Source organism: Rhea pennata, chromosome 10, assembly GCF_028389875.1.
Source record: "Rhea pennata isolate bPtePen1 chromosome 10, bPtePen1.pri, whole genome shotgun sequence".
Classification (NCBI taxonomy): Eukaryota; Metazoa; Chordata; class Aves; order Rheiformes; family Rheidae; genus Rhea; species Rhea pennata.
In genome coordinates, this window is record NC_084672.1 from 2,224,575 (window position 1) to 2,252,345 (window position 27,771).

The following is a 27,771-nucleotide window of genomic DNA, read 5'->3' on the forward strand; positions in this document are numbered from 1 at the left end:
AGGTTTAAAAGTTACTTTGATTTTACACATTAAATCCATACTGCTTCCATCTGGCTGAATTTAATGATTATTTTTAAATTCATGTGTAGCAAAAAAACAAAACAAAACAAAAAAAACCCACAAGAGTTAACAGAAAAGTTGCAGTAGCTACTTGGGACTGCATTTTCTTTTGTATTGCTTTTAACATAAAACATAATAAAGCCAAAATACCAAATGACCAAAATAACCTAATCTGGGGCAAGTGTTCCCCATTCACTTCATAAGATTTTCATATCATAGTTTCCATCTTGCTTTAATCCCTACAATAAAACAGCTGTTCCACTTACCATTTAGGAGGCTGCTTTGAATGTTCTCCTTTATCAGTAGAAGAAATAGTTAACACTTGTCTGTTTAAAGCATTTAAATAATTTTCAGCATGCTTCTGTTAGAGAAAAATGTTTAGACTATTAAAAAGGTGTTAGAATATTAGTTTTAACTCACTTAACTTAGCAATCTAGAGCTTTCACTTGAGTGAAAAGTTCATAGGCTTTGTATTTCTATCAGACTGAAGCAAAATTTCCCTAATGATGAGGCACAAAATAATTTTATCTCTGACCCTCCCCAAAAAAGGAAGTCATTGGTCTAAACTGTTATGTTTGATGAATCCCATTATGTGCTAATTAGAAAGGGAATTTGCAGGATGGCAAACTCATGGCCCTGCTCACTCTCAGGAAGTTGCTGACAGAGATCTCAGACTAAGGTGTCTTCATCTGTTTCATTTTACTTACTCTCAGTCCAAATTCAGTTCTTTCAATTGCTGTTTCCAGATTGCTAATATCCACAGCCTCTATTTTTCCTTTCAAGTTGATATTTCTCACTTTATCTTTGAGCTTATGAAGATCTTTTTGGACCTAAAAAGCAAATTATTACAATAATCACACTCATAACCAAAACCCATGGGTTTACACAACAGCGTTTAATTCAAACAAAATGCTTCCTAAATATAGCAAAGAAATACATAAGACTTCCTGTAGTTCTGTACATTTACAAACGAGATGGAAAAACACAAAGCTGGTGACTTTTAAAGCCAATGATTAGTAGAGCGCTGAAAAGAAGTTCCTTTTAAAACAAATCTTGCAAAGCAATGGCAGTAAACTTCAGGACTGAAGGCCTTTTGCATGCAATGTTCTTCCTTTACACATTTCAAACATCCATTTTGGCACAAATGGCTTAAAGCAAGCTCAGAAGCGGTACTGGCTTGAAAGGAAGAGGCAACCTGAGCGATCACATCTATCTGTGTCAAAAACACATTTATACTGTGACAACCAAACAAGTTCAAGGTCCCCTTTGGCTAAGGACTATAAAATTTACAAAGCCTTGTTTTTTATCCAAAATTCATAATCAGAAAACACAAGACAAGATACGATGTTAAGAACTGACAAATTTCTCCAAAGTCCCATCTTCCTGGGTTCTGTGCTGTTCCCAGCAAATTTCCAGAGACACTGGATAAAGCGTTCTTTTTTTGTTGTGCCTCACAGAAGAAGAAAAATAAAATCTACTAGATCTTTGAAAAAGGATGAAGGAAAAAAATCCCAAATCAGATCTCAGGTGCATTTTCTTCCTTTCAAGAACTAGCAGCAGTCTGGAGTTATTTTCCCTTCTTCATATGTCAAAGACACTTCTCAAACTCAGTAGTTAGTGCAGGCAGAACCTCTACTTTTTTACAGGCTGGTAAAGAAGGAACTGAACTTCACTGATCAAGTGAGCAGTAGAAAACCTATGGTGTTAGGAATTATTACAAGCACTTTACAGGAAAGCACATAAACCCATGTTGCTTAGAAACTGAAGATACAATTCAATTCCTTTTAGCATGGTGCTCCAAGAGCATGTTTATTTTTTTGTTTGTTTGTTTTCTTAGTCAGTACCCGGTTCAACTGATACTAAAAAATCTGAAGGTACTGATACTCCAACCAAATATAGCTTGCAATGTTAGTTTGATAGATTCTGCCCATGCTCACATCCCTCTAGCCCAGAGGCGAAACAACTTATTTCCTTGCAAGTTGTGCAACTATAGTTTGAGCCTCAGATGCGTGAAGACACTCCCTTGACAAGTACCTACCAGAAGTACAGAATAGTTTCTGTATACCACGAACTACCAATATTTCAATTCTGAATTTCACTGCTCTTTTCTATAGGCACCTGTGAACATGTTCCTGGCCACCTTACCTTCTCAAGTCACCTGCTGTACTGCAGCAGCTCCAAAAAGTGTCAAAAATCAGATTCTTGACCTTTGCATTAAAAAGTTCCATTTGGATTTTGCAGAAGGAACACACACTTCACTGACTTTGTTACACCAGTAATACTCCCAATGCTGCTATCAATGCAAGGGCTTGTCGGGAGACCTTAGGCTCCTGAACCATCTGCATGGTCTAGTTTCACTGCAACTAGTGAACATCTTCAGATGGCCTCTCTTTGAGCAGGTCAGGTCCTCAGTGTGAAAAATTACTTGAAAACCATAGAGGAAACATGCTATGCAAAAATGTAATACTGTGTTCAACTGCAACAACAATTGCCACTCAACCATTTTATGCATTTATACAGTTTTTCTCCCATCGTATTTAAGCATAGGATGTTGCAGACAGTTTAGAGCATTCACTTACTGTGATGGATTACTTTCCTTCAGAAATAAGTTTGCTACTTAAGTTACATAAATTAGACATGAAAGTAAGAACTAGGGACACTAAGAAAACAGCCTCATAGCTTAGTTATACTTAGGAGTATAACACAGTTATGGCAAGACCAGCAATTACAAAGCATTTCACTACAGTTTTCGACCTGAGAAGTAATACCGTTATTGAATTCCTCAGGTTTGTTTTCAAAGCCCCATCTGGGCCCAACAACCGAGGAGTTTGCCAGCGCTAACAGCAGCTCGAAGGGAGCCTTGGCCAACACCCCCAGGGGCCCAACCACTCTTAAATCAACGGCCAGAGCCTGCCACGGAAGAAAACCGACAGGAAGGATCACAAGGAAACCAATGTGGAAGCGTAGAAAGCGTTTATTTCAAGTTTAGTGCGATATACAGAGCCGCGGAAGGGTCCACGCCGCGAGGAGAGCGGCCGCCCCGCACCCAGGGCCCGGTCCGGCCCGGGCGGCGGCGAGGCGGGAAGGGCCCCGGCGGGCGGGCGGCTCGAGCCGCCTCACGGCGCGGGGCCGCGGCGCCTCGCCTCAGCGCGGCGCTCGCCTCAGCGCGGGCACGAGGCGCGCCCCCCCCCCGCCCCGCGCCGCGCCGCGCCGCCTCCCGCCGGGCTCGGGGGCTCTGTTTGTGTGTGGGTGGGGGGGGAGAAGCAGCCGCCCGCTCGGGGCTCTGCCCTCGACCCACCTGCACCAGCACGGCCGCCGCCGCCTCCGCCGGCTCCTCCTCCCGCGGCGCCGCCGCCGCGCCGGCCATTGCGGCCGCCGCCTCAGCGCGCCCCTAGCAACGGGACGCGCCGGCCGGGCCGCACCACCTTCCGCGCGGGGGGTGTGTGTGTGGGGGGGGGGGAAGCGAGGGGAAAGCGCTTTAAACCAGCGGCCGAGCTCGCTCTTCTCCGCTTCCCTCCCCGCGGCAGACAACCCCTCTCTTCGCGGCGGCCCCGCTCCGCCGCGCCATCCCTGAGCCGGCTGCCCCGCCGCCTGGCCTCCCCCCCCCCTCCATCCGCGTGGTACAGGCCGGCGGCCGGAAGGGGCGGGGCGAGGCGGCGGCGGCAGCGATGGCGGCGGCGGGGCCCTACGCGCTGGTGTCCAGCTGCGCCGCCGGCTTCGCGGGCGAGGAGCTCGTCAAACGTGAGTGCCCCGCGCACCCCGCGCTCGGGGGAGGCGGGGCCCTGCCCCGGGCGCCGCGCTTCAACGCGTCCGCTCCGCGAGGGGGCCTCGAGGCCTCCTCGTTTCCTTAAAAGCGGGTGCAAACGCTCAGGTTTGGAGGATTTGTGCGCCCCGAAAACCGAGGGGCGGCTGCAGACGACGAAAGAGGGTGAAAAATAAAAAAAAAAGCAAAAGAGGAAGCCCCGCGCAGCAAGTGTGGTGTTACCTGCTGGGCGCCCGCCACGTCCTGCGTGAGGGAATTGGCCGTCACCCCTGCAGCGGGCCGGGTAGCTTGTCTCGCCTCGGGACCGAGTACAGGAGCTGCGAAATAAGAATTTCCCCTACGTTAATGAATAATGATTTGGTTAGGCCGTGGGCCCTGCTGCTAGGGGTTCTGGTCATCGCAGAAGTGAAGCTTGTAGTTTGCTAGGGCAGCTGAGCGGCTCAAGCGGCCACTGAAAAGTGGCTCACTGGGTCCGATCCAGTGGCACAGGAACAGAGGCAGGGGAAGGACAGAGAAGCAGGCTAGATATTGGCCTTGTGATTTCTTTTTTTTCCCCACTTATGAAGCAAACCAACTCTTGGACCTTCAAGGCTAAGATAAGTTTCTGAAAATCCTTAGTCTGAACTCATGCTTCATTATTTGTTTTGATGCACCACTGTCACAGTTCAGAAGCGCAGGAATGGAAAAGAAAAAACCCTCTGCTTCTGAAATTGTCAATAAAACTTTAAATTGCACTTACTCCATGTTGAAGGTACAGCATTCTGTCAAGATTTGTCTTGGGGCCCAGTACTACTTTTTATGGCTTGAAAAAGGCAACGCAAGATTTGAGAATAGGGAAACAGTTGGTGAAATTTTACTACTTCTACTAAATACTCAGGAGGGGTTCCAGGAAGAAGCTGCTTAGATCTTAGTGCTTCTGCCACTGTAGCTTTTTAGTGCAGCCTTCTTAAGAAGCCATCATGAGCAGTTTGATATGCATACTAATACGTGCAACTTAACACCACTATTAAGTGTTAACAAATTCCAAATGTCATTGTTTTAGTGATGCTACAGCCCCTTGGCCATCTGAGTCAATCTAATGATTTTATGGATGCTGCAAGTGGGAGGTCTGGTCCCCCTTCCCATCTGCACAGTTCCAACCATTTTTACCCTCTCTGGTGAAAAGCTTGTTGTATGCTTCTAGAAGAGGGGTTACTTCACTAATCCAGCAGATATAGTTAACTATGGCTTTCATTTTTCTTCTTGGATTTGTGTTTTGCTGTTTCAGTGAGTTAGATCTTATGCAAGAGCCTGATAAAGTATGGAGCTGACCCAAGGGTTTGACTCAGTCCATCTTATAAAACCATGTTTTGTAGCAAGAATGACACTACAGGTCTACTGTCCAAGGTTAGTCTGTCAAAGCAAGTCGGTTGACCCTGAAGTTATTTAAGGAGATCATAACAAAGAATAGTAAATTTCTGTAAGAACTTTTTCTTAATTGTTGCGTGCTGGTAAGAAAGGTTTAGGAAATTGGAAGAAATTATACAAGGTTCCAATAGACTGGTTATTTTTCTCAGAAAAATAATGTGAAAATACAAGTGAGCAAAAAACTTGATAGAGTTGCTACTTCATCTCAGCTTAAGCAGTACTCACTTGGAAATAGCTAAGCTTCTACCATTTTCCAGTACCAAAGTGGAATCTTGCAGGTTATCTTCGCATATTCAGGTTAGGTTGCTTCACAAAAGGTGGCATTTCTTTTGGAAAGGTTTTAACATCACATACTGAAAATAAAAGCAATAAGAATTTAAAATTTCTGCTTTGTGTACCAAGTGAAATTGCATCTGATCTAGAAGCTTAAGTGGAACAAGGAGTTGAAAAACAATAGAAGGACAAGGTTGTTGTGACTGGCTTCCGTTGACCGGACTGAAGGATGTTAGTGGGCTGAGGCAAAACACTGGTAGAATATCTGAAACTTGTGCTTTAATAGCCTGAAAATGTTGCACTAGTTTAGAAGCACTACTTGAATACTTTTAGACAAATGCAAGGGTGCTAATAAGGCCCTTGTATTAGCATCTCTGAGACAGTACAATATTTTATATGCAACATTTATGGTTGAAATATGCTATAAAATACTGTATTGCTTGAGATCAGTGCAGCAGTTGTGGGCTTTGTTTCATGTCTGTTAGACTCAAAGACCTCATCTGCTACCACTGCTTTTGTTGCTGTGGTGCTCGCTTTCACTACTGGCATGTGCATTTTTTTTCGCCCAGCAAACCTGTTATATACAAGTAGAAGTTAGCTGCCAAGAATATTTACTGTTAGGAGATGTAGGCAAACATCTCCTGTGACCTTCCAGGAGTTTGAGTCATTAGAAGGCTTTTTCCAATGTTTTCATCCTATAGAGTAGGAAATGGATTGAGGATGGGTAGAATATTATGGTATATTTGGTATATTTGTTAGATACTTTTTATTCTTTCAAGTTGCTGTGGGCTTTACTGCATTTGGTGTTGTAGCAAAATGAATCTAGTATAAAATGCACAGGACAGAATTGACCCTCTCTCTCAACTACGTTCATCACAAATCAAGATCCAAGTAAAACACTTGTTTTAGCCAGTTTTTACAAATGCTGACTGATAAATACACACATTCATAACTGATGTGATCTTTCACTTCTTTGGCATTTTTTTTAATAGTTCACTGCTCCCCTCCTCCTTCCCAACAAATCATGCAAGTTAAATCTGTTTCAGAAGTGTTCTTACTTCTTGTGTAAATTGCAGTATTTCTTACCTTGTATTCCACCAGGTGGCTCTCAAGGCACAGAATGAGAGAACTACTCAGTGTACCTACCAACTCAGAGGACATGTGATCTTTTAGGGCATAGTAAAGATCTGCATTATGCTCTTAGTATTAAATCTGGAAAACAATAGGAAAGAAGTGTTCAATACTTTAATATCTTTGGAAAAAATTTCTGCAACAAGGAGGTGTTCCAGAGATTCCCCAAAACAACATTACCAGTCCAGTCACAGTAAACATAATGTAGCAGAAATACTTAAGCATAAGTTTGGGGTGTTAGAGAAAAGGGAACATTGCAGCAAGACCAGGTGAGAAATCTGCATCTGATTTTTGATTATTTTTCAGCTCTTTTCAGAAAAGTTACGTTTTTGGCCCCTAGTTCTCCTTTTGAAAGGACATTCGTTGCCTTGCACTTACAGAATGCTAAGCCTCTGTACTACAAAGAGTAAAATCAGTAAAATTGAATAAGTAAATATGTTTATGTGAATAAACAGGTAGCTAAAATTCACTTTCCAAAGTGATTGAATTCCAAATTGGTCAGAATTGTGTGATTTTTATTAAAACATGATACTTGTAAACAAACAAAAAACCCCACATGATTAATCAGTTTGCTGAAACCTAAGCTTGTGAATGACTGCCTAGAATAAAGTTGGCGCTGGAAGTGGCATAGGTGAACAGTGCCAATGTATTCAGGAGGTAATGGGGGGAGGACAGCATTGGTGCAAGCTTGGGCAAGGTCTGTTTGGTCCCTAGGCTACAATAAATCACTGTAGCTGAGGAAGCTTCTATTTCTCTGCAAAAGAGCTTTCATATACAAGTGCAGGGCACTGAAACGTACTACGCCTTGACTAGTATTCAGCCATTATAAATAAGATTATAAAAGTTCAAAAAAAGTTATTTCAGCATAATAAAAGCCCAGTATTAGCTGCAGTGTTTCTTAGAGGGACTAAAGTCAATATTTTTGAATGACACTAAGCAGCATTCTTCTATGACGTGATCTTTTCCATGCATGTTTTTAGTACTCTAATACAGATGATTTGGAGTATACTTGCATTCCTGTTGTCCAAACAAGCCACTTTTGCTCTATGAAAAGGCGAGCTAATGAAGTCAGCCCAGAAGGCTGGCCTACTGTTGTGGTCAAAGAATGACTCAGTTGGTTTTCCAAGCTCTTTGGATGGCAAACCACTGACACTTTCAATGGCTAGGAGGCTTAAACTTCTCTAGCAAGTTACTCAATTTTAACTAGCCACCTTTTTACCATATCAGTTTTCTGGAAGTTTATTCTGTATCCAACAAAAACATTTTGGTGAACATTCTCTAAAATTATGTAAGAAACTATTCTGATTGAATTTATTTGTTGCATTAAAACGTAAGCCCTCTTGGAAAGAAAATCCTGGAATCCCATGGTGGTGGATGTAATACTTAACACTAATGCTACTGTGGAATATATCCTGGACAACTCAGTTTGTCCGGTTGGGTTATATAGTGTTTTGTAGCCTCTGCTTGTTTGCTAAAAAACCAAAAACTTACCAGTCTAGTAAGTGACTTCTGTGGAAGAGAAGCAAAGCATTTGCAAGATAGTGATGTTGCAGTTGGTTTTCCTGCCGTGAGTAATAAGGCTGTTTTGCAGTAATTTTTTATGCAGTTTAAGGCATAGTAATTTTGAATCCTTTCAAAGAGTTCCTTCAGTCCTTCGAGTTTTGCATGCAACAGCCATTTTTTCCTAGAAGAGAAATTCTACAGGGAATTGGTAAAATCTCCTTGAGCGAAAAGTAATCTTGCTCTGCTTCTGATGAAAGCGTGCTTAGAATATAGAAACTGTAACATTTAATCAGGACTAGAACATGCGCTAATGCTTCCAGCAGCGCAGTACTTTGAGGCCTAAATTTGTCCATTAATTCTTTCAAAGAAAAAAGTCACTTACAAAACAGATGTTGTCTCTCGGATCAGCTCTCAAAAACCTTTTGTAGAAGTTCTTTCCTTTTATATTCTTGCTATAGTTGCTAGCTTTACTGAAGAGACTTTTAAGCAGAGTTCCTTTCCTCATCCTGTTTTCCTCCCTTTGGTTTCTTCCTACATCTTTTTGCTGATTTTGTGACTTCAAATAATTTCTGTGGCAGACTGTCAGGGACATAGTTATACCTCTGAAGTATCAAAGAGGGAGAAGCTGACACAAGTGAGAACTGAGACATTATTTGCTATTTAAGTAGCAAAATGGAAAGAAAAATAAGTCACTTCTACTAATAAGTTACACTTAAGTTGGCATAAATATAAAGGGGATCCTGTAAAGTTACAACTTGTTCTGGCATTGGCTTGCAGTTCTGTAACTCGGAACTGATTTTTATTTAATTTGTTTTTAACTGTCACAACACTTGTTAAGGAAGGTTTATGGCATGTTCTGTGTGGCATTTAAAACTTCCAAACAAAACATCTGTTTCTAGGCCAGAAAGCTAATGCTACGTCTTCATTTGAAATGCTAGGCTCCAGATCCTTCACAAAGTAGTTCAGAGTAGCTGGGGTTGGAAGGGACCTCTGGAGGTTGTCTGGTCCTACCCCCAATTTCTGGGGAAAAAATGGTATCCTTGTGCATTAAGCATGTACAATGAAATTGCCTGTTCCTCTAACCAGTTACCTCTCAAAGTTGCTGGAGTTTTGTCAGTTATGATACATTTAAGCAGAACAAAAGCTATCTTCATTGACCATATTATCAGTTTAAAATAAGCTCCTAGTCTAATAGCAATTGGTGCCTATTAAATATGACCCTAATTGTTTACCAAAGTTATCAAACTAAATTAAAACAGTTAATTGCTGTGCTTAGAATAATTAATCATTCTTAAAACTTCTGTTTTACAGCAGGGAAAACAAGTAATTTGTCATCTGCCAAAATACCTTTGTTAGAATTATAGTAGAATACTTGCATTAAAGCTATTGATTTTGAAAGGAGACATGTTATGCTTTGATCTGTTTTATCAGCTGCTCATAGTTTACTTTCAAAAGGAGTAGATTTCTGGTAGATCCATGTAAGCCAGATTGAAAAGGTTGAGTTTAAGGCTAACTGGAAAGCAACCCTGGCAGATGGGTTCTAGTTGCTTCATTTCAAGCATAATGTCAGCTCCTTAGAACAAGACAGAGGTTTCTGCTGCAAAGTGACTGCAGTGTTACTGTCAAGTGTTGTAGGGCAAGCAAAGATCCACGTGCAGAAGTACTTAAAAATAAACAGAGAAAAACAGCTTTCGTGGACTGCTAAGAATGGTGTGTGTTGCTTAAGTATGATTTTAAAAAGCAGCATAATAGGAAAGCTTTCAAGGCTACTGATTTCAATTAGAGGTATTGCTAACCTCTTGCATATTTATGAGTTTCTGAGCTAGTGCTCTAAGAGTAGAAAGTTCAGAGTCTAGGTCTGTTAGATTTTGCCTCAAACTCATTTTTTTCCCCCCACCACCATTCCCTTCCTTGTGACATGGATAGTCTTATGGCAGAGTAGGTTCTGACTGAAGATGCCTATTACTCTAAACAGAAAACTAATACCATCCAAACTTTTAAGTAAGCTTTGACAAATACAGGTTTCTTCAACTGAAAAACAACATATATGTCTATAGATTTGTCTGCTTTTAGAGGAAAGGAATCTCCCATCTGCATTTCTAAGTTACCAAGGTCAAATTTGGCCTCAGATCCCTGCACATTCCCCCTTGCTGCTGCATGTAATTATTCATATTTAGAGCTTTCCTTCATGCTGCTTTGTGTGCTTTAGCTCATTCACCATTTACATTTCTCAGACTTGGGAGTTAGTTGCAAAAATCATTGAACCTTTTTATGCCAGACTTGGCAAATAAATATTCTGGCTTTTTTATATTTATATAAAATAAAAAAAATACAGAGCATTTCAAGTTAAAGTTCAGATTATTAGGGGAGCAGCCTGTTCTAATGTCTCTGGGAATTAGGTCTAAAAACCTTTAAAATCTGATCCTTAAAATCTTTGACAAGCCCTCCCCTCCTCTCTCTCTCTCTCTTTTTTTTTTTTTTTTTTTTTTTTAATAAAAGGGAATTAACTGATGCCCAAGAAAATTCTAGGGGACTCTAGACAGCTCAATTTTATATTAAATTTAGCTATGTTGAAAATGTCCGTGAGTTTACCCAGTTGGAAGAAGTTCTGCCTTTATCAGTGCAGTATATGGGATGCTTTACTATTAACTATAATTCAACTCCAGCAGGTGGCTGTCATGCTATGAGAGAATGTTCTAAGGTTGTTACAAGCCGGTGAAGAGTGGTGTCTAGAGTTATAATGTGAAAGTGCCATTTTGAATTTTAGTTGTTAAACACCTATTTAGTGGAATTTAGTGGAAATTACACCTAAGTTTCAGTACTTCGTATGTTTTTTATTTGTTATCTTATGGTGTTTTTGTCACAGTTTCTACACTGAATAAATATGCAAGTTCTGCTTCTGCTGTAATGAAGTCTAGATAGTTTATCTATACATCCTACTTATAGGTACTGAATTTGAAGCTAACATTTTAAAGGCATTTCCAAGAAAAGGCTTGCTTTTTAAAAAGCTTTTGTAAGATATTTTATTTTGAAACCTAGATATCATCTAGGATAGAATAATAAACTCTAGTAACAAATCAATTTTAAAATATCTAGAATAAGGTAACAAATTGGCTTTGAGTTTTTAAATACTTTATTATACTAAATAAAGATGGCTCTGCACTGGTAATATAACAAGCTTCTCTAAATGAATTATTTTTTTGATGCAGGTTTTATTATCCATCTCATTTATTTTCTTTTGTATAGGTATCACTGGAAAAGATGACCTTACTGCAGATGCATCTACATGTGGCGGAGTGAATTTTTACCCCTGGACAATAGATAATAAATATTATTCTGCAGATATTCACCTCTGTGTGGTACCAAGCACATTTCTTGTTACAGCAGAGATTGCTGAATCTGTGCAAGCATTTGTGGTTTACTTTGACAGCACAATAGTAAGACTCTTCCTTGTATTGCTTTATTTGTACCATATAGTTGTCTTATCACAGTGATAACCACAACTTATTTTCTCTCCACCCTGTGGGCCTCATTGCTTTTAGGCTGATTTATTAACTTGTTAGATGAATGTTAAATTATGCCTGTTGATAGTGGCAGAGAAGCTTCCTTCCCTCTTGCTATCTTAGTGCAGCTGAGAGAGAGGCTTTTTGGGATGCAAATATGCCATTAACTTCAGCAAATCCTTCTCTAGCCCACCACCTCCAGCTTTACTTCTAGCTGATCTAGCTCAGAAAAGCTGCTTTAGAATAACCAGGAGTCAGAGATAAAAGCAAGATTAAGTGCTATCCTCTTTTACCTGAGATTGTTTTCACTGCTGCCAGCTCAGCAGAATAAATGCTCCAGCAGAAGTCAGAAAGACTCTGAGACCACAAATTTAAAAACTATTCTAAATGATAGGAAGCTCTTTTGTGCGACAGATGAGAAGGGGTGTATATTGCACATTTTGCAGAGGTACCTTTAACCAGGCATCTCAGGACTCTCTCAGAATAAACCAGAGCAACCAGGAGTGGTTCACCAGCCTCCATGACATTCACTTCACTGTGGAAAATGAGATAGCTAAACACTAAACCTAAAATTAGCTTAAAATGAAATACTAGTGTTTAACATCAAGTCTAACATCTAAACTAAATTAGGATCACTAAATTAATATCAAACATGAAGGGAGGGTTTAAGGGAGTAGGATTACCTCACCTGAAAGGTAAATTATATGCAAGTCAACTTCTCTGGTTAGAACAGACATCTTAAACATGTTTAATATGCAGCCTAGCCAAGTACAGTAACAACTAGATCTGTAACCTTGTTTCCTTTCTTCACTGCTTTTATTCTAACACTCTTAATGATTTTAAAATTTGTGAAGTATTTGAGGATGTATTCTATTTTCCCCATTTAGAAATCTGGACTTGAGAGTGTCTCTGAATGGCTTCCCCTAACAGAGGAATGGTTACCAGAAGTCATGATCCTGGTCTGTGACAGAGTATGTGAAAATGGTACGATACCCAAGGAAGTCCCAAGCTGACTTAAACTTATTCATCTTGTATAATAATTCATTTTCTAGTTAAATTGGCACAATCATTTCTTAGAGTATCTAGGTAAGAAAGGACTTGAGATTAATAGAGAAAAGTCAGGTTACTCAAATGAGTGGGAACAGGAATCTTAAGCTAGTCATTGTTAAAACTGAACCAGGATTTTACATACTTGCTTAGAATGAGTAAATCCCATTCTTGGTGTATACATGTGCACTGCAAGGTAACTATCAATGCAGTCATGTTACTGAATGTGCATGAACTTCTCCAGCCAAGAGAGATGACAACTATTGTTTGTTTGAATACAGTGGAAAGTATGTTTACCTTTTTTGATCATGTGAGCATAAATCTACATGCTTCTTTGAATGTAGATTAGCATAAATCTACATGCTTCTTTGAATGTAGATTAGCATTATACAAGACTCACATTTCAGATTGAAGCCCAAAGTAATGGAAGTCTTCACTGTGGCACTTACTTCCTTCTGACTGTCCACTACAAGGCAGTCTATTTAAAAACTGATACAAAGGATGAGATTAATTCAGGGGCTTTCAGAATCAGTTTCAAAGTGAATAGAGGACCCAAGCCAACTAATCTATGCTTTCCCCCGACTACAATCCAGAAGAAACAAGAAACTTGGAGAAAATAAAAAGTAGCTAAAGATTCAGCTGCTGGTATTAGTTTCAGATGTGTATGTTTAGAAAGTATTTTTTTTTTGTTTCCTAACTGTAGGCATTAATAGACAACAAGCTCAAGAATGGTGCATCAAACATGGCTTTGAACTGGTAGAACTTAGCCCTGAGGAACTGCCTGATGAAGATGGTAAGATCAATACTTCTGTTTTAGTTTTTAGAATGAAAAGCCTCCCCACACCAACATATCTTCTCAACAATTGCAGGGGGCATAATTTTGTTTCTGTGCTGCATGATTACTGCATGGAATGCTCCCAGTTGGTGAGGCTTAGTCTAAGCTGTAAAAGGTCAGGAGGAGGAGGAGGAGGTTATTTCCTCCAAGACATTCCATTTGTCTCCTCCCAAATACAGCTGCTGTTTATGTAGTACCTACATAAAAATAATATCTGCTCCCTCTTCTGGCATTAATCCTAGGACTGTATTGATATATAAAAAGTATTTTTAGGTTGATTCCAAAATTGAACATAAACAAGAACCAGATAAATTCACAAGGGTGGGAAAATTCTTTCTGGCTTTTTTTAAATTAAACTTTGAAGATTGTTGTACATACTAAAAAAAATAGACATTAACATTAAGTCAAAAGGTGCCTTAATAGGCTGAAAAGGGAAGATAGTTAAAAGCATTTTAGAAGTGCATGCAGTGTTAACACAGGAAATAAACCAGTTTCAAAATCACTTGCCTGACCATATGTTTATAACTTGAAAAAAACCCATAAAGCAAAGTCAGTAGTGTGATGTGTGATGTTCCACTCTTAAAAAGTGACTATGCACTTCCTGACTGCCTTATCAGCATCAGTCTTATCTCCTTATTTCAATGATGCAAACAAAGTCTTTACATCTTACCCCTACAGGGCCAACAATAGATAAGCAACTCCATTTCCAGGCCTGAGTGGAATCATTCACTAACATTTACCCTATTATAAACCCACTAAGTACATAGCTGTCACTAAAAATACAGTCTAAAGGCCTTCTAAGCTATGACTAGGTTCTTTCCCTCTCCCCCTCCCCCCCCATATTTAAAGACCTTGATTAAAATTGCATCTTGAGGAGGTAAGAACCCTTCCACATCTTTTGGATGCGTTTCATTTTGGCACGTTGTTGGGTGCATGGGGACACATACATGTACTTATTTATAGAAACCAGAAAAATAGAAAATTAATGCCTCAGACTAAAGTTTTAATTCTGAAGTGGTTTTAAAGGAAATATTAGTAACAAAGTCCACTTATCTTTCTGTTGAATAATTCTAAAGGAAAAGCTGTTTACCGTGCAAATAATGTAAGTAATAAGAATATTAATAATCACTCAGGATGTTGGTCTTTTGAGTACTAATACATGTTTTCTCCTGGACTTTTAACATAATTGATTCACTGTGACTCATGCCTCAGAGGATACACGTTCCAGTGAGTAACATGTTTACCCTGTAAATGTGTTCTCTGATTTGCTTACAAAAGATGATAAAACAGACAGAGTAAATACATTGGGCCAAAATGTGTTTAAAAGTTATGACATTTCTGGCAGCTCATCACAAATGAACTAGAGCTCTTCCTGTGACTACACTATCAGTCAGTTGTTTTGTATACTACAAACGCATTCTTAATTGAACGCTCTTGTCAATAGCTCTGATGCTTCCTCCTCCATACTGCTACTGCTTGGTTTTGTATTTCTCCTAAGAGGTTAGATAGCTTTAAATCCATTTTTAAAGTCAGTCAGTTTCAATTACTACACCTGTCCCTGACTCATCCTACAAGTGTGTGATTTTTTTAAGCAATCACATTTTTCCATTCATAGGGTTTTTCTTCCCTATTGCTTTAGGAGACCTGCACAAACATGGGAAGCTGACTAAGCTGAGGAAATGGGAAAACTGACTTTGTATCTACAAAGGGTTGTCAGATCCATCAGTAAATAAGTTGAACTCAGAATACTGCTTTCCCTAGTCTTTCAAATTATTTTAATTTATAGGATTGCTGTAACACCTGAGATTAGATTTTTTGGAGATCATTTTAGAGTGATTATTTTCATTTTTAAGTGTTATTCCTTCTTTAACACATTTGAGAGCTTTTAGTAATATAGGAGGAGTAAGTAATAGTCAATAAGCCGTGCATCTATGTCCTGTTCTTTACTTACCGAAGTAAGGAAAAGTGATATTGGCATCTATTTTTATGATGTACAGAGTTCTGAAAGATTGAGATTGAAAGGTAGCTTGCTTTTAACAGCGACTTAGAACTTGCCTGTTATTCCTTGCTTTTTTTTAATCAAGGTAGCAATTCTAAACACTTAGTGATAAATATTGAACACAACCTTACTCAGAAATTAGATCTCTCTACAGTCAAGACTGAGCACACATAGCTCATAATACCCGGAAGCCTAGACCTAAGAAGTGATGTGTTTATATAGACTCATTTGGCCTATTGTAAAGCAAAGGCAAGAAGTCAGTCTTCCCTTACAGGAAATTTTATAGCCACTGCTATAAAATAGCACAGCCATTCAGACACACATCTTGCTTTCAAATATGCAATGGTTTTTTTTTTGTTAGGAGTGAAATGGTCTTTATCTTTTGATTTAGATGACTTTCCAGAATCCACAGGAGTGAAACGAATTGTACAAGCCTTGAATGCAAATGTCTGGTCTAACGTTGTCATGAAAAGCGGTATGTAATGCAGGTTTCTTTTGTAAGAAATTTGAATTCTGGAGAATGCTTGCAGGGCTTAGTATTTTAGCAAGAGTTTAAATTGAGCAAGTACAGTACTACTACAAGGGCATCAACATACAGAGAATTAGAGCACACTTGACATGGAAACAGCCTTTTACATGGAATGGCAGGCTTTCCAGGCATTGCTTTTATTGTCCCTTGATGCACAGAAACTTAGAGGCAATGAGTGAAGTTTAATCCCATCTCAAGATCTGTTCATGTTCTTGCTCTACTTTGACTTGCCCTCTACAAATAACCTGAATTAAGCATTCCTCTAACTCTCTTCAAATTTCAATGAGAAATGAAAGCTTATTCAACCAAGACTCTTAACAGCAAATAGCCTGTCATTATCAGTCTCATCTAAAAGCTATAACAAACCTACCTCTTCTACAGTGTACTTTACTAAACTCTGCATATTCCAAATTTGTTAGAGATTTTTTGAAAGTCTTTTGAAACAGCAATTAGAATTGCAAATGCAGGGACAAGACTCAAAGAAATAATCTCAAACTTCTGTTAAAGGACTTAATATGAACTGCATTGCATGTCTTCCCTACAGAAGATCCCATTCACAGAATTTTTTTAAGAGTACAAAAAAAAAAAAAAAAAGCAACCCAGGTTCCTGCAGGTACTTGGTTATCAAATAATTCAGGATTAGGCTGATTAGAAAAGGAAGTGCTGTGGCTAGCCCAGAGTTCTCGTAAGTGTAGGTTACTATTTTCTTTCAAACCTTTAATTGCTTTTCTAATTACACAAGCCATTTCAGGAAACATAGGAAAATGAAATTCTTGTGGAATATTTGGCCTTCCATTCCTCATTGCATGAAGTCTTGTCCTATTGGCAACCTCCTAATGTCCATCTGCTCCCTGATGTACTTTTTACTTTGGTGGCTTTTTCCTTCTTGCATCCTTTAACTGTGCAATATTTTCAAGTGTTGAAAGGTTTTTGCTAGTTCCTTTAACTGCAAGATGGTTTGGGGGATCCAACAGAACTAATATGAGAACACTAAACGGGTAATTATTAGTTTTTTTAAAGTTAGTCTTTTGAGTACTTCTCATACTACATCAGAATGAGATTACAAAAGGTTCTAATTTAGTATAACCATTGTAGGGAAATAGGTAGCCATTTGAGGTGGTGTGAAGTTATCTCACTAATGCAAGAACAGTTTTCTTGACAGCCTATTTCCTGCGTTTGACAGATGCCACATTACAGAAGAACAGAACTTAGTCACATGTTCAGTTCTTCATGGGGGGAAATTCCTCTGCATCATTAGTGTATTCTATAAAGGTCAGATTCTTCAAGAATCCAGATTTTGCATCTCCACGGTACAGAAGCTACACAGCATTGGTGCGTGTTACTACTAACTCCTCAGGAAGTGAACTATATTTGGATGTTGTTGCAATTTCACCCTGCTTTCAAAGGGAAATAGTTGAACTCATTTTAAGTATAACAAAACTATTACAACCTGAAACACATCTTTTGTTTTTAACTTCCTCTCGATCCTGAAAACTGACTGCCAAGTTGATAAAACTTTAGCTTTTTTACTGAGTTGCCTATAACTGCTGGCCATTTAGAAATTATACAGTTGTGCTTTATGTGACGATCTTTCAAACAAAGTAAAAGACATTTGCCTAATGCTAAAGGCTTGTAGCACTCAAGCGTAGCCGCCCAGAAAGCCAGTCTTACAGCATTACCTTACTTCAGCTGTCCATTTGCATGAGTGTGTATGTAAGTTAATGGACAGAATAGGAATAATTTTTTTCCAAGCATAGGCATTAAATTGTATTATTTTAAAAGGCACTATCTTAAAAAAAAAAAAGAAGTTGTGACACAGTTTTTCCACACACTTATTAAAAAAATTCCTGATATTTTAGTTTTTTTTTAAGTTAAATATGTTTATTTTTATGCTAAGGCATGAAAAATAGATATTAAATATAATATGGCCAAATTGTAACCTTTTTTACATAATGTAATGCCACATGCTTTGTAAATGATTTAAAAAAATAACAGTATTTTCTGCTTGATGTAATTTTTGGGGGGAGGGGAGGAGGGAAAGGGAGTGGTAATCTGTAACAAAAGAAAAATAAGCTGTTTTACCTGGGAGTCTCCAGAGAACAATTCCTTTTTGTAGCTGGGATAAAGCTGTTGGTTCTCCAGGTCTCAGACCTCTCTCCACTCTGAGAATTGGGTGATTTTCTTCTCCTTGAGCAGAGGAGCTCCAGTAGTTCTTCGTTTAACCACCTCCCATGCACACACACATAAAAAAGCCAGCCCAGTGCTGTTATCCTTAGCTGTCCTGCTGAGATCAAAGTTAGTTGACCTAGGTGGTAAGAGGAGAAACAAGTTACTGTTCTCTAAAAGAGAGTGCTTGCCTATTTTCCTGCTTAAATACTTGCTTCAGTGAGCCCAGCTGAAGCTGGTTGTCTCGGGCGGGGGCAGTCATTAGCCTGACTCCCTTTCCAAAGAATTAGCCTGATTTAGAGAGAGAATTTAAACTTCATATTGTTTAAACAAAGTGAGTTTCAACTTTTTAATTCCAATTCTATTTGAAAGTCAGGATCAGCACATGTCAGCTGCAGACAGACTATGGAAGAATGGTACATAAAGCCAGTGTAAAACATTTAACTGTGAGATGAGCATATATGAATATATATCTTTAAGCTGTGCTCTAAGCACAATTTACTAGAGCTCTACAACTATTGTTGTGGCACTTGTGAAAATACATCGACTCCATCATAATGGAACCATCAACTATTACAGTAATTTGAATGAGCTAATTTTTGGCTTTGATTTCGTAAGAACACTGTGTAAGGCATCACCCACTTCCTGAATTGCACTCAGAAGTTGAATAACTTTTACATCTAATAAAATGAGTTTGGGGGGGGGGTTGCAGTGGGACTGCAACCAAGTGCTGTGCCTGCCACCTCCCTAAGCACAGATCCAGAAACAAATAGCTGCTTTTCAGAGATCTCAGCTGTAGATGCCAGTGCTGTTGAACTAGGACAGCAATTTCACATTGGTGGGGTTGGAGCCGCTGTCATTTTGCTGTACAGCCTGAACTCTAAGCGCAGCTATGAAAGCAGTACACGATTAGGTCACTTCATCCATCCCTCTGCCAGTATAGGAATGTTCTTTCTCAAGTACGTTCTGCACTGCAATGTCTGACTGAGCTTCAGATGACTCAGAAATTGGCTAAATGTTGAGCTTTACTGTTCCCCTAAAGACATTTTTTTTTTTGCTCAGCCTGCTGAAACTTGTGGAAGCCACTTTGGGGCTGTGGGTCCCAATGCTTTACCCTTGGCTTGCCTAGTAATTTAGATGACAGGCTTTCACATTTCTTGCAACCAAACATTTTTTTTTTTTTTTTTTAGGGAGCTTCATTTGACTGGACTGATTCACTTTCCAAGCCTTTGGCTAGTGAGCTGTTAAAGCAGTAAAACGCTACAAAACAGAGCCAGTTGCAGCAAATACCTGTTAAAAGACGGAGGTTGCTGGGGTGGGGGATGAGACGGGGAAGAGGACTGGGCAGGACACGCACATTAGCTACATATGCAGGGAAGATTATGAAGCAGGAAATATAAGGTCTTTTGGTAATTCTCTGATTGGGCCATGTTTAACATGTTTTCTAGCTAGCTGGTGGTTTTAGTTGCACATTCAACTCTCCAAAATGAAATTCTATATAAACTGCAAGTAAATTTGGATGGTGTATAAAAATTACATCATCTCAACATTTGAGTCTAGAGCTTAGTCATTACTATAATATTAATTTAGAACAGATTCTTTCTTTTCTTTAAAGTAAAATTAATCTTTCCTCTGGCACAAGTCATTGTTTCCTGGCTATTTGTAATTTAACAACATTACTTCTTTTAGTTGATTACAATAGTAATATTTTGGGGAAAATCTCCTGAGTCCTCTGTGTAACTGTGAGGATTTACTATTCAATGCAAGGCCAGCAGAAAATGTGGCTTAGCCAAAAATAAAAACCAAAACAAAACAAAATCCTTAATATAGCTTGTTAAATATATTTTTCTTTAAAGTTTTAAAAATATGATTAATAATTTCAATATACTATGCTACATCTGTCATCATAAATGAAACTTTATTTAATTTTTTTTTAATTTTTAGTTTTATATTCACTTTTTTTAGATTGGATTTTAAAACACTGTTAAAATGCACAGTAGGTTAAGGAGTGTGGAAAGCCCAAAGCACCTTGTAGTTTGAAGAAACATTGAATTTGGTGGCTGGATACTGTATTAGACATTTAAAATTTGATTTTTGACATTACTATATTGCTTACCTATTTAGAAGATATGTGCATCTTATCTATGTAACAAGTGCAAAGGCACTTGTTGCATTTCCTGTATTTAACCACAGGCAAACTCACACATCTCTTGTGGCCCATATATCTGTTCCCTGTTGGCTGAGGAATTTAGCAGTAAATGTTGTTAAACACCTTTCAAAAGATTAGAGAATATGAAAAGTTTCAGCTTACAATGTAGTTTCAAGGGCATTGGTACAGTTTTATATGGTGGTGTTTGTATTTGTCTTCCCTAAAATATTCTCTAGCCCATGCAGTTGGTTGTAATTGGTTCAAATAATATTGCATCTTCTGTCAAACTAACAGCTGTTTTATCTTCAGACAGGACCCAGGGCTTTGGCCTTCTCAGTACGTTAGCAGGTGCAAACTGTGGCATCAGATCAGAAGAGAGCCAAAATATAGAAGTAAACAGTAATTCCTATTTCTTGTTCTTTGTTGATGCAGTTTGTTGTGTTGCTCTTTTCTGTTATCACACCTGGTGTGGTGGTGGGTTCTTCATTTTTTTTGCTCCTTTCTCAGGGGACATTTCACAACCTGGCGGAATGTATTTTGAAGGAAATGTTTATGAAGCCTGAAAAATTATTGTCTGCATTTTTCTTGAAAGACCTCCTGAGACGGTTGTTTGCAGGGGATGTCATCTCGTGGCTGGGAGCTCTCTCCCGCTCTGAACGCCATCTGAACCGAACATCCGGTGATGTTTGGTTGTGTCCTCAGTTTGGAAAGCTGTTGGGTGTTGATTGCACACACTCCAGCATTGTGTGAAAACTTTACCTCAGAAAACCCACTGGAGCCAAGGAGCGATTATAAGAAGCTCCATTCAAGATATTGTTTCTCATTAGTATCCAAGAGCTGTATTTTGTACAAAACAAAAGCTATCATTTAAAAGATTTATTTAAAAAATAATTATGAACAACCTATCAGAGAAAATCCCTTCACATAGTAGCTATGCAGTGTTGCAGAAGTGCATGGGTTTTCAGTGATACATGTGGTGCAGGCTTTGCAGTAAGTAACTTTCAATTTAAGATAGAGTAGGATTTTAATATTAAAAGAGGAATTACCTGATTTGCAGAGGAGGCTTTTTAGGTATAGTAATATCTATCTGTTTGCTTCCTGACAGTCCAACCCACCATCAGCAGACAGAGAAGAATCCCATTTAGACAGCAGAGAAGATGCAGCTAGCACAAACAACCTGCAGATTGACAGCATTGTAGGTAAGCTCATTCTCTGCTTGGCAGACATGTTGGGGAGTGTTGTAAGGGAGGTAAGAACTCCCCAGGACAGTACCTGTGGAAAAGAGAGCTATTAGCTGTATGAGTCTCTCTATACCCTTCAATCCTCAGGCTACAAAGTTAGAAATACCGGAAAGCCTGTCTTTGTAACGGTACTTCTCTAAAGATAACTGCAATTACTGATTCCTGCTTTTGGGATGGCTAAGTCCCAAAGATATTATCCTGAGTAGGAGGCCTAGTCAAAAAATATCCCTTTGAGAAATCTGAATAACAGATAAGTCATTTCCTCTCTTATTAAAGTCTGTTTGGACCAGAATCTTGATTGGGAAAGTTAATGTACTTCAGCCTCTGATTTATCTTCAGTATGGGGCCATAGATTTCATTTGCAATTTTATGCTTTCCACCAAGAAAAAAATTACTTTATATATTCAGGATAATGCAAATAGAGTTGCATCTTGCTGAGATGGTCACAGAAAGCCACTGGCTTTTGCTGTCTCTCTGTCTGGAAATGTATAGCATAAAGGTGCAGGTGTTGCTATTTCCAGTAAAGGCTAATCCTTTAGTCAAAGGTGTTCCCCTTCTTAAGAGAATGGGCCCAACTTTGGAAATGGCAGAGCCCCTGTTAAGTAGAGTGTTAAGGTAGAGCTTTGGTATTGCAGGATTGCCAACCGGAAGCATTCTGATCCGATTTTGTGAAATCTGATTCAGGGATTGCTTATACTGAGAAACATTAATATGGGAATAAAACTTGAAGTAAGTTTTATGGTTGCAGATAAAAATCATAACATGATGCCTACAAGATTATTCAGCAGGAGGCAAATGAAGCACGTTCTATATGGGTCAGTCCTAAGAGATCCAGGGCTTTTAAGCTAGAGGTCCTTAAATAATTGCACAGTTCAGGGAGATGGGATTTTCTTACAAGTTGTATGTGGAGATCTTCTTAAAGATCAGGAGTTGTTAGTTGTGGTCCAGGCATAGTCTCATTACCCGTTAATTTTTATAGTCTGTGGCTGTTCCTAGACAGATCATTTTATGATGAACAAGAAACCTCTTAAATATTGGATGAGTTCAAAAAGAGTTTTGCAAGGTAACATATTAAATTTAGGTAACACTATAATGCTTCATTGAGTTTTCTTTCTGAGCAAGTGGTAAATTAAAGGTTTCTTTCCCGTATATTATATGTGCGATCTTGTTAAAATACTACCTGTTTTTATCAGAAGATTGGTTTTCAGACCTGCTGACAAACCGCAACAGTCTGCCATAAATCAATCTAAATGCATTTATTTCAGATCCCATGTTAGATATGGATATTCAAGAGTTGGCCAGCCTAACCACTGGAGAGGGTGACCTGGAGAACTTTGAAAGGCTGTTTTCAAAGCTGAAAGAAATGAAAGGTACCGTACCTGGGAGAGAGGTACTGAACGTATCCCCTATTCTAATCATTCAAACTCAAGAAAGCCATTGTGTCAGTTGGGAAGACTGTAAAAATTCCCATTCTGCTGTCTGAGCTTTTGTAGACTAGCTGATCTTTTCATTAATTTGTTCGTCATCTTAAAAAAGCTTTTTAAAGAAGTAGATACTGCTCTGCTGACTGCTGTCACACTGTGTTAGGCTACCATGTTCTATAAACAAACCTATAACAAGACTTTTTTTTTTTAGCTCTGCAGCTGCTTGCCAGTCTTGCAGTTTCATGGGCAGTTACAAATGTGTGAGATAAAATTCAGAGTGCTCAGAAGCATCGACTCTGTTTTTTGGGAATTGCAACAGTCCTCACTAAATAAGTTTCCTTTTTTATGATCTTACACTAGTTTCTTGGTGGTCCCCAGAACACAGCTACAATATGCATTTCTCTCTCTGCTCACTTTTGAGGGTGCCAACCTAAAATCATGTTCTTCTCCACAGATAAAGCAGCAACATTGCCTCATGAACAGAGAAAACTACACGCCGAAAAGGTGCGGCTAGAAAATGGCATTGAAATTATTAAAAAAATGGACTCCATTTTTCTGGGGTTGTCTTTTCTGAGCAGCAGTTACCTCTCTTTATAGTAGAGCTCATCTACTAAGGGTAGTAAGAACAAATCACACGGTCCTAGGAAGACTATTGTATCTCCTAAGAACTGAATAACCAAACTGGAATTCTGAAAAAGTGGAGAGGGCTTTCCCTTTTCCGTATTTCAGAAATGAAGGCTCTGCAGTCACTGAGGGTGTAAGGTAGCTCTCACTTAAGTCAATGGAAAACCTTGATTTTGTGGAAAATTCCGTCACGCCTTAATTAGTGTAAGTGTTGTATCTCATATGCCTCCCCTGATATCAGAAGCCTTCTAAATTATTGCCTCTCTTGTTGAAATTTCTTAGCCTTGGAGAGAGATTAGCACTTTAGCTAGAAGCACGGCTGCTAGATTTAACTGCTACTCGGTTGCTGTTTTTCAGATGGCAAATGCAAAATCTTCTGTCATTTGAGGGGATTTTTTTTTTTTTATTTCTTTTACCTGGTCTTTAGGTGGCCAAAGCGTTCTGGATGGCAATTGGAGGCGACAGAGATGAAATTGAAGGTCTCTCTTCTGATGAAGAAAACTAAGTTCTGTAGCTGTAAGCGACAGAGCAATCCTGAAAGAGCGATCTCTTCCTGCAGTGAGCATTTACTGCTAAAAGCCCCATTTAGCTTTAGTTGCTTTCTTTGGTTAAAGGATTCTCTATATTATTGTATTAAGTAAGTAACACATTCCAAAACACCTAATGGTTAGAGAGGTTTTGTTTGCCAGTTTGTTCATTCTGTCTCAGAGAATTTTGGAAGGCAATGTATACAGTTAGAGGAAACAGTAAGTTAATTTGCATTTTTCAAATTAAAACTTTTATTGTTTCCTGATTTGAGTATTTTTTTTTTAATACCACCAGTTATCTTTCTGCATGTGGCTGGTGGTTGTTAAATGACTACTTAATTCTGAACTCAAGAATTTAGATGTAGGCCTGTTTGATGTTTTTATGCAGCTTTATAGCTGACTTACTTGTTAAAACAAACCAGATTTATATGAGCCATGAAGAGAAAACAGCTGAACTGAACCGTATTGTGAGATGCTATGCCACGGCTGCAAGGTTCATCCTGCTGAGTGCCAAAGCCATTAAAAATGGTCCATAGGCCTTGAATTCTCTTTGCATGTGTAAGTATGTGGTCCTTCTCTGAAAAGTCAGGTATTAGGCCACACTTGCTGGGTTTCCATTAGAGATGGATTAAATGCAAGAGAAATTTTTGCTACTTTTTCCAGGGGTGAAGTTCCCCACACAAATCTTCTTCTGTACTTGGCCTTTAAGGCCTAGGAGAATGCACAGACCTTATGCTGGTGAGTTCTGTCCTAAATACAGAAAGAGAAAAGCTATGATTTCAAATACCCCTCACTGTCACCTGGTACATTTATTACAGGCTTATGCTCTTGTTTTCTAATTAGAAGGTACTCAGAATACAAGCCTCAAATTGCTGCTTCATAGCATCAAGGGCTAGAAAAAAATGCCTTCATCTTCAGAGTCAGTGTCTTGTCCTCTTACATAGGCACACATTGCCATAGATTCACTAGAGATGTCTACTGCAGTCATCTGTGAGAGCTCAGATAGTCAGAGAATGAATGAAAAGAGGTAGTCTGCCCCAAATAGTCATCACTCATTGATACCCTCAGCAGAAGCTACTTTCAGTGGAATAGCCAACAGATGCCCTGAAGAATCAGGCCTTCTCTAGTGCTTGTCTGTCTGACTTACGATATGTCAAGAATATGTCCTTATTAATCTGAAAATAGCCAGTGTTAAGCAATCTTGTTCTGAATTTTTGAAATTAACTTTTCCAGGGTCTGTTTTTTTCATGTTAATAAATATTGTGAGTCTTGAGACAGTAGCTTTCCGTAAATGAATTAACAGCTTTAAATTTGGAAAGCACTTTTCACAGTGGTTTTCACACACATTCAAGGAACCACCTATCAGGGCCACGTCTTCCAAACTGAATGATACAAAACAGCTGCCAGACCTTGCCACAACTCTTTCCTTCTGTTCTTTGCTATCTCTTCTCATTGGCTACTTTTTTTCCCCCCTAGCACAGAGAGCTGTAACAAAGAACTGAAGGTGGTTTCTTCCAAGTAGGGAACAGTTTTCCAAGTTTGCTTCTTGGTAGCTGAAGATTTTTTTCCTGTCTAAATATTTGTTGTGCAATAGAGACAAATGTCAAAAGTGCAGAGCAAATTAATTGGATAAATTGAAAAACATAATGCATTTGAATACTTTATAAAACCAGTTCTTTATACATGTGGTTTTCTTTATACATGTGATATTTAAATTAAATAAAATTATACAAATTAAATTTAAGCTCTTTGCTGCCTTTTTATAAGGTACCAGCAGCTAAATTTCCATAAATGAGGCTTTATCCCAGGAGTCAGGTTTCCCAGTATGGGCACACTCACCTTTTTAATCCTGCTACAATCACAGCTGTTGGTGTAGACAGTGATGGGAACCACAGGTCTTTAAAAGCACAGTACAAATGTTGCCAGCACAAGCAAGTATGACTTGATAGCAACAGGCAGGCCAGGCAGGCACCAGCCAGCAGCAAAGGCCTCCGTATTGCTTCCAGCTCAGACTGGCCAAACATTTGTACAAATATTTTTGTGCAGATCTCACTAGCATACTAAGAACTCATTGAAACATGTTGGTGTAGATTTGTATCTTGTTAGTAGATGCATTCTAGGCTTTAAAAAACATTATTCATCAAAGTAGGAGCTGTGGCTAAAATACAATGGGAACTAGTTTTAATGATCCTAAAAGATTATCATACTGCATTTTTAAATCAAAGAGTTTGCTGGTGGCTTATTATTTTTCTGAAGAGAGGCTTTGTTTTTGGCTATGGAATTTCTTAGCAAAACAGCTGTTACAGAAATGAGTAAAGGGGCATTAGTGGAAACATGTGTCTTTGACTTAGTTTCTCTTGGTATGCCACAGCGTTGTTTATCAACAACAAAATCCTATCTTGGTTTAACATCTCTGTAACAGTTTTGAAACATAACTGCCTGATACTAGTACTCAAATGCTGAACAGGGGATCTGGAACAGCTCTGCAGCCTTGCTGTGTGCCACAGTTATGGCATCGTGGCTACAGCTTTTCCAAAGTGAAGATGGCCACAAGAATGCCTGTGCATACATAAAAAATAATTTTAAGACACAATTACGAAGGAAAACAATACAAGCTTCAGTGAAAAATGGGAAGTATTAGTTTCTGGCTACAGTTTTGCAAGAATGCTCAAAGAGAAGTGCTGCATCTGTGTTAGCAAAGAGCATCCAAAAAGGCTTACAACCAACACTCCAAAGTCTGCAGAAGACTTTTAAACTAAACAAAACTGATTGGAATGCAATGCCAGCGTAGGCTGCGGCACAGCTCCTATTGCTGAGTCTCATGAAAACACACTATAATGAGTTAAACTTTGAAGGCTCCATCAGTCCACACGTTTCCTGTTTGCCTGCATCTAGTTAGTTTTCCCTCGAGGTCCACAGCTGGTCACATGAGTGGCTGGTAGCAAGAGAGTAACCGAGAGGGGGATGTAATAAAGAACAGAAACAGAGCGTGTGAAAGGCAGCGAGGAAAGCAAACAGTACTGAGACGGCGTCTTCCTATTGCTACACTCTGGAGGCAGCTGTTGACCTTCTGAGCACACATGCACCACCCTCAGCAGCGACGTGGTGACCGGCAGCTGGCCGCCCTCAGAAAACATTTGCAGAATGCCGCGTCTCCCTGCAACGTCACCCGCAGCCCTCTGCTGCCGGTTTAACCCAGCGGCCTTGGATTTGGTCTATACTCTAACCCCTCTTTTCTCTTCCCCATCCCCCAGTTAGAGGACTAGCTGCTCCCTTGCAAAGTCTGTTCTCCACATGAGCAGAAGATAAGCTGAATCCCTTTCATCTCTCCACCAGCATTTGCTCAGACAGTTGTACTTGCCATCTGAGGGGGCATTTGTAGAGGTGATTTAAGTGTTTGAGTGCCTTAGAGCAGCATAGTCAGCCGTCAGCTATAAACACGCCTCCATCGTCTTTTGCTTTGGCAGTTTTGCTAATCCAGCTTAAAATGAAGACAAAACATGCAGAAGTTTTCCTGTGCCTTCTCATTGCAGTACCTCTGCTTCCTTGACTCAGGAGAGCTGCTTCTGTTACGCTTCTGGTATCAACTT

At 39.2% G+C, this 27,771-nt stretch overlaps 1 protein-coding gene across 1 annotated transcript; it reads left to right on the plus strand.

The window, feature by feature from the left end:
* Nucleotides 1-3,708: 3,708 nt before the first annotated feature.
* On the plus strand, nucleotides 3,709-26,436 carry AAGAB (alpha and gamma adaptin binding protein). The gene is made up of 10 exons (XM_062584105.1): nucleotides 3,709-3,801; nucleotides 11,384-11,574; nucleotides 12,528-12,624; nucleotides 13,391-13,480; nucleotides 15,913-15,996; nucleotides 20,675-20,757; nucleotides 21,471-21,564; nucleotides 22,872-22,976; nucleotides 23,485-23,534; nucleotides 24,082-26,436. Exons 1-10 carry the CDS (start codon nucleotides 3,729-3,731, stop codon nucleotides 24,157-24,159), a joined length of 945 nt encoding a protein of 314 aa, XP_062440089.1. The 5' UTR covers nucleotides 3,709-3,728; the 3' UTR covers nucleotides 24,160-26,436.
* The last annotated feature ends 1,335 nt before the right edge of the window (nucleotides 26,437-27,771 follow it).

What these genes read in the sequence shown, in the direction of transcription:
- AAGAB (XM_062584105.1), top strand. Translation starts at nt 3,729, where the DNA reads ATGGCGGCGGCGGGGCCCTACGCGCTGGTGTCCAGCTGCGCCGCCGGC. An exon ending in GGGCGAGGAGCTCGTCAAAC is followed by an intron (nt 3,802 to 11,383) that starts GTGAGTGCCCCG and finishes TCTTTTGTATAG; the next exon opens with GTATCACTGGAAAAGATGAC. An exon ending in GGAACTGCCTGATGAAGATG is followed by an intron (nt 13,481 to 15,912) that starts GTAAGATCAATA and finishes CTTTTGATTTAG; the next exon opens with ATGACTTTCCAGAATCCACA.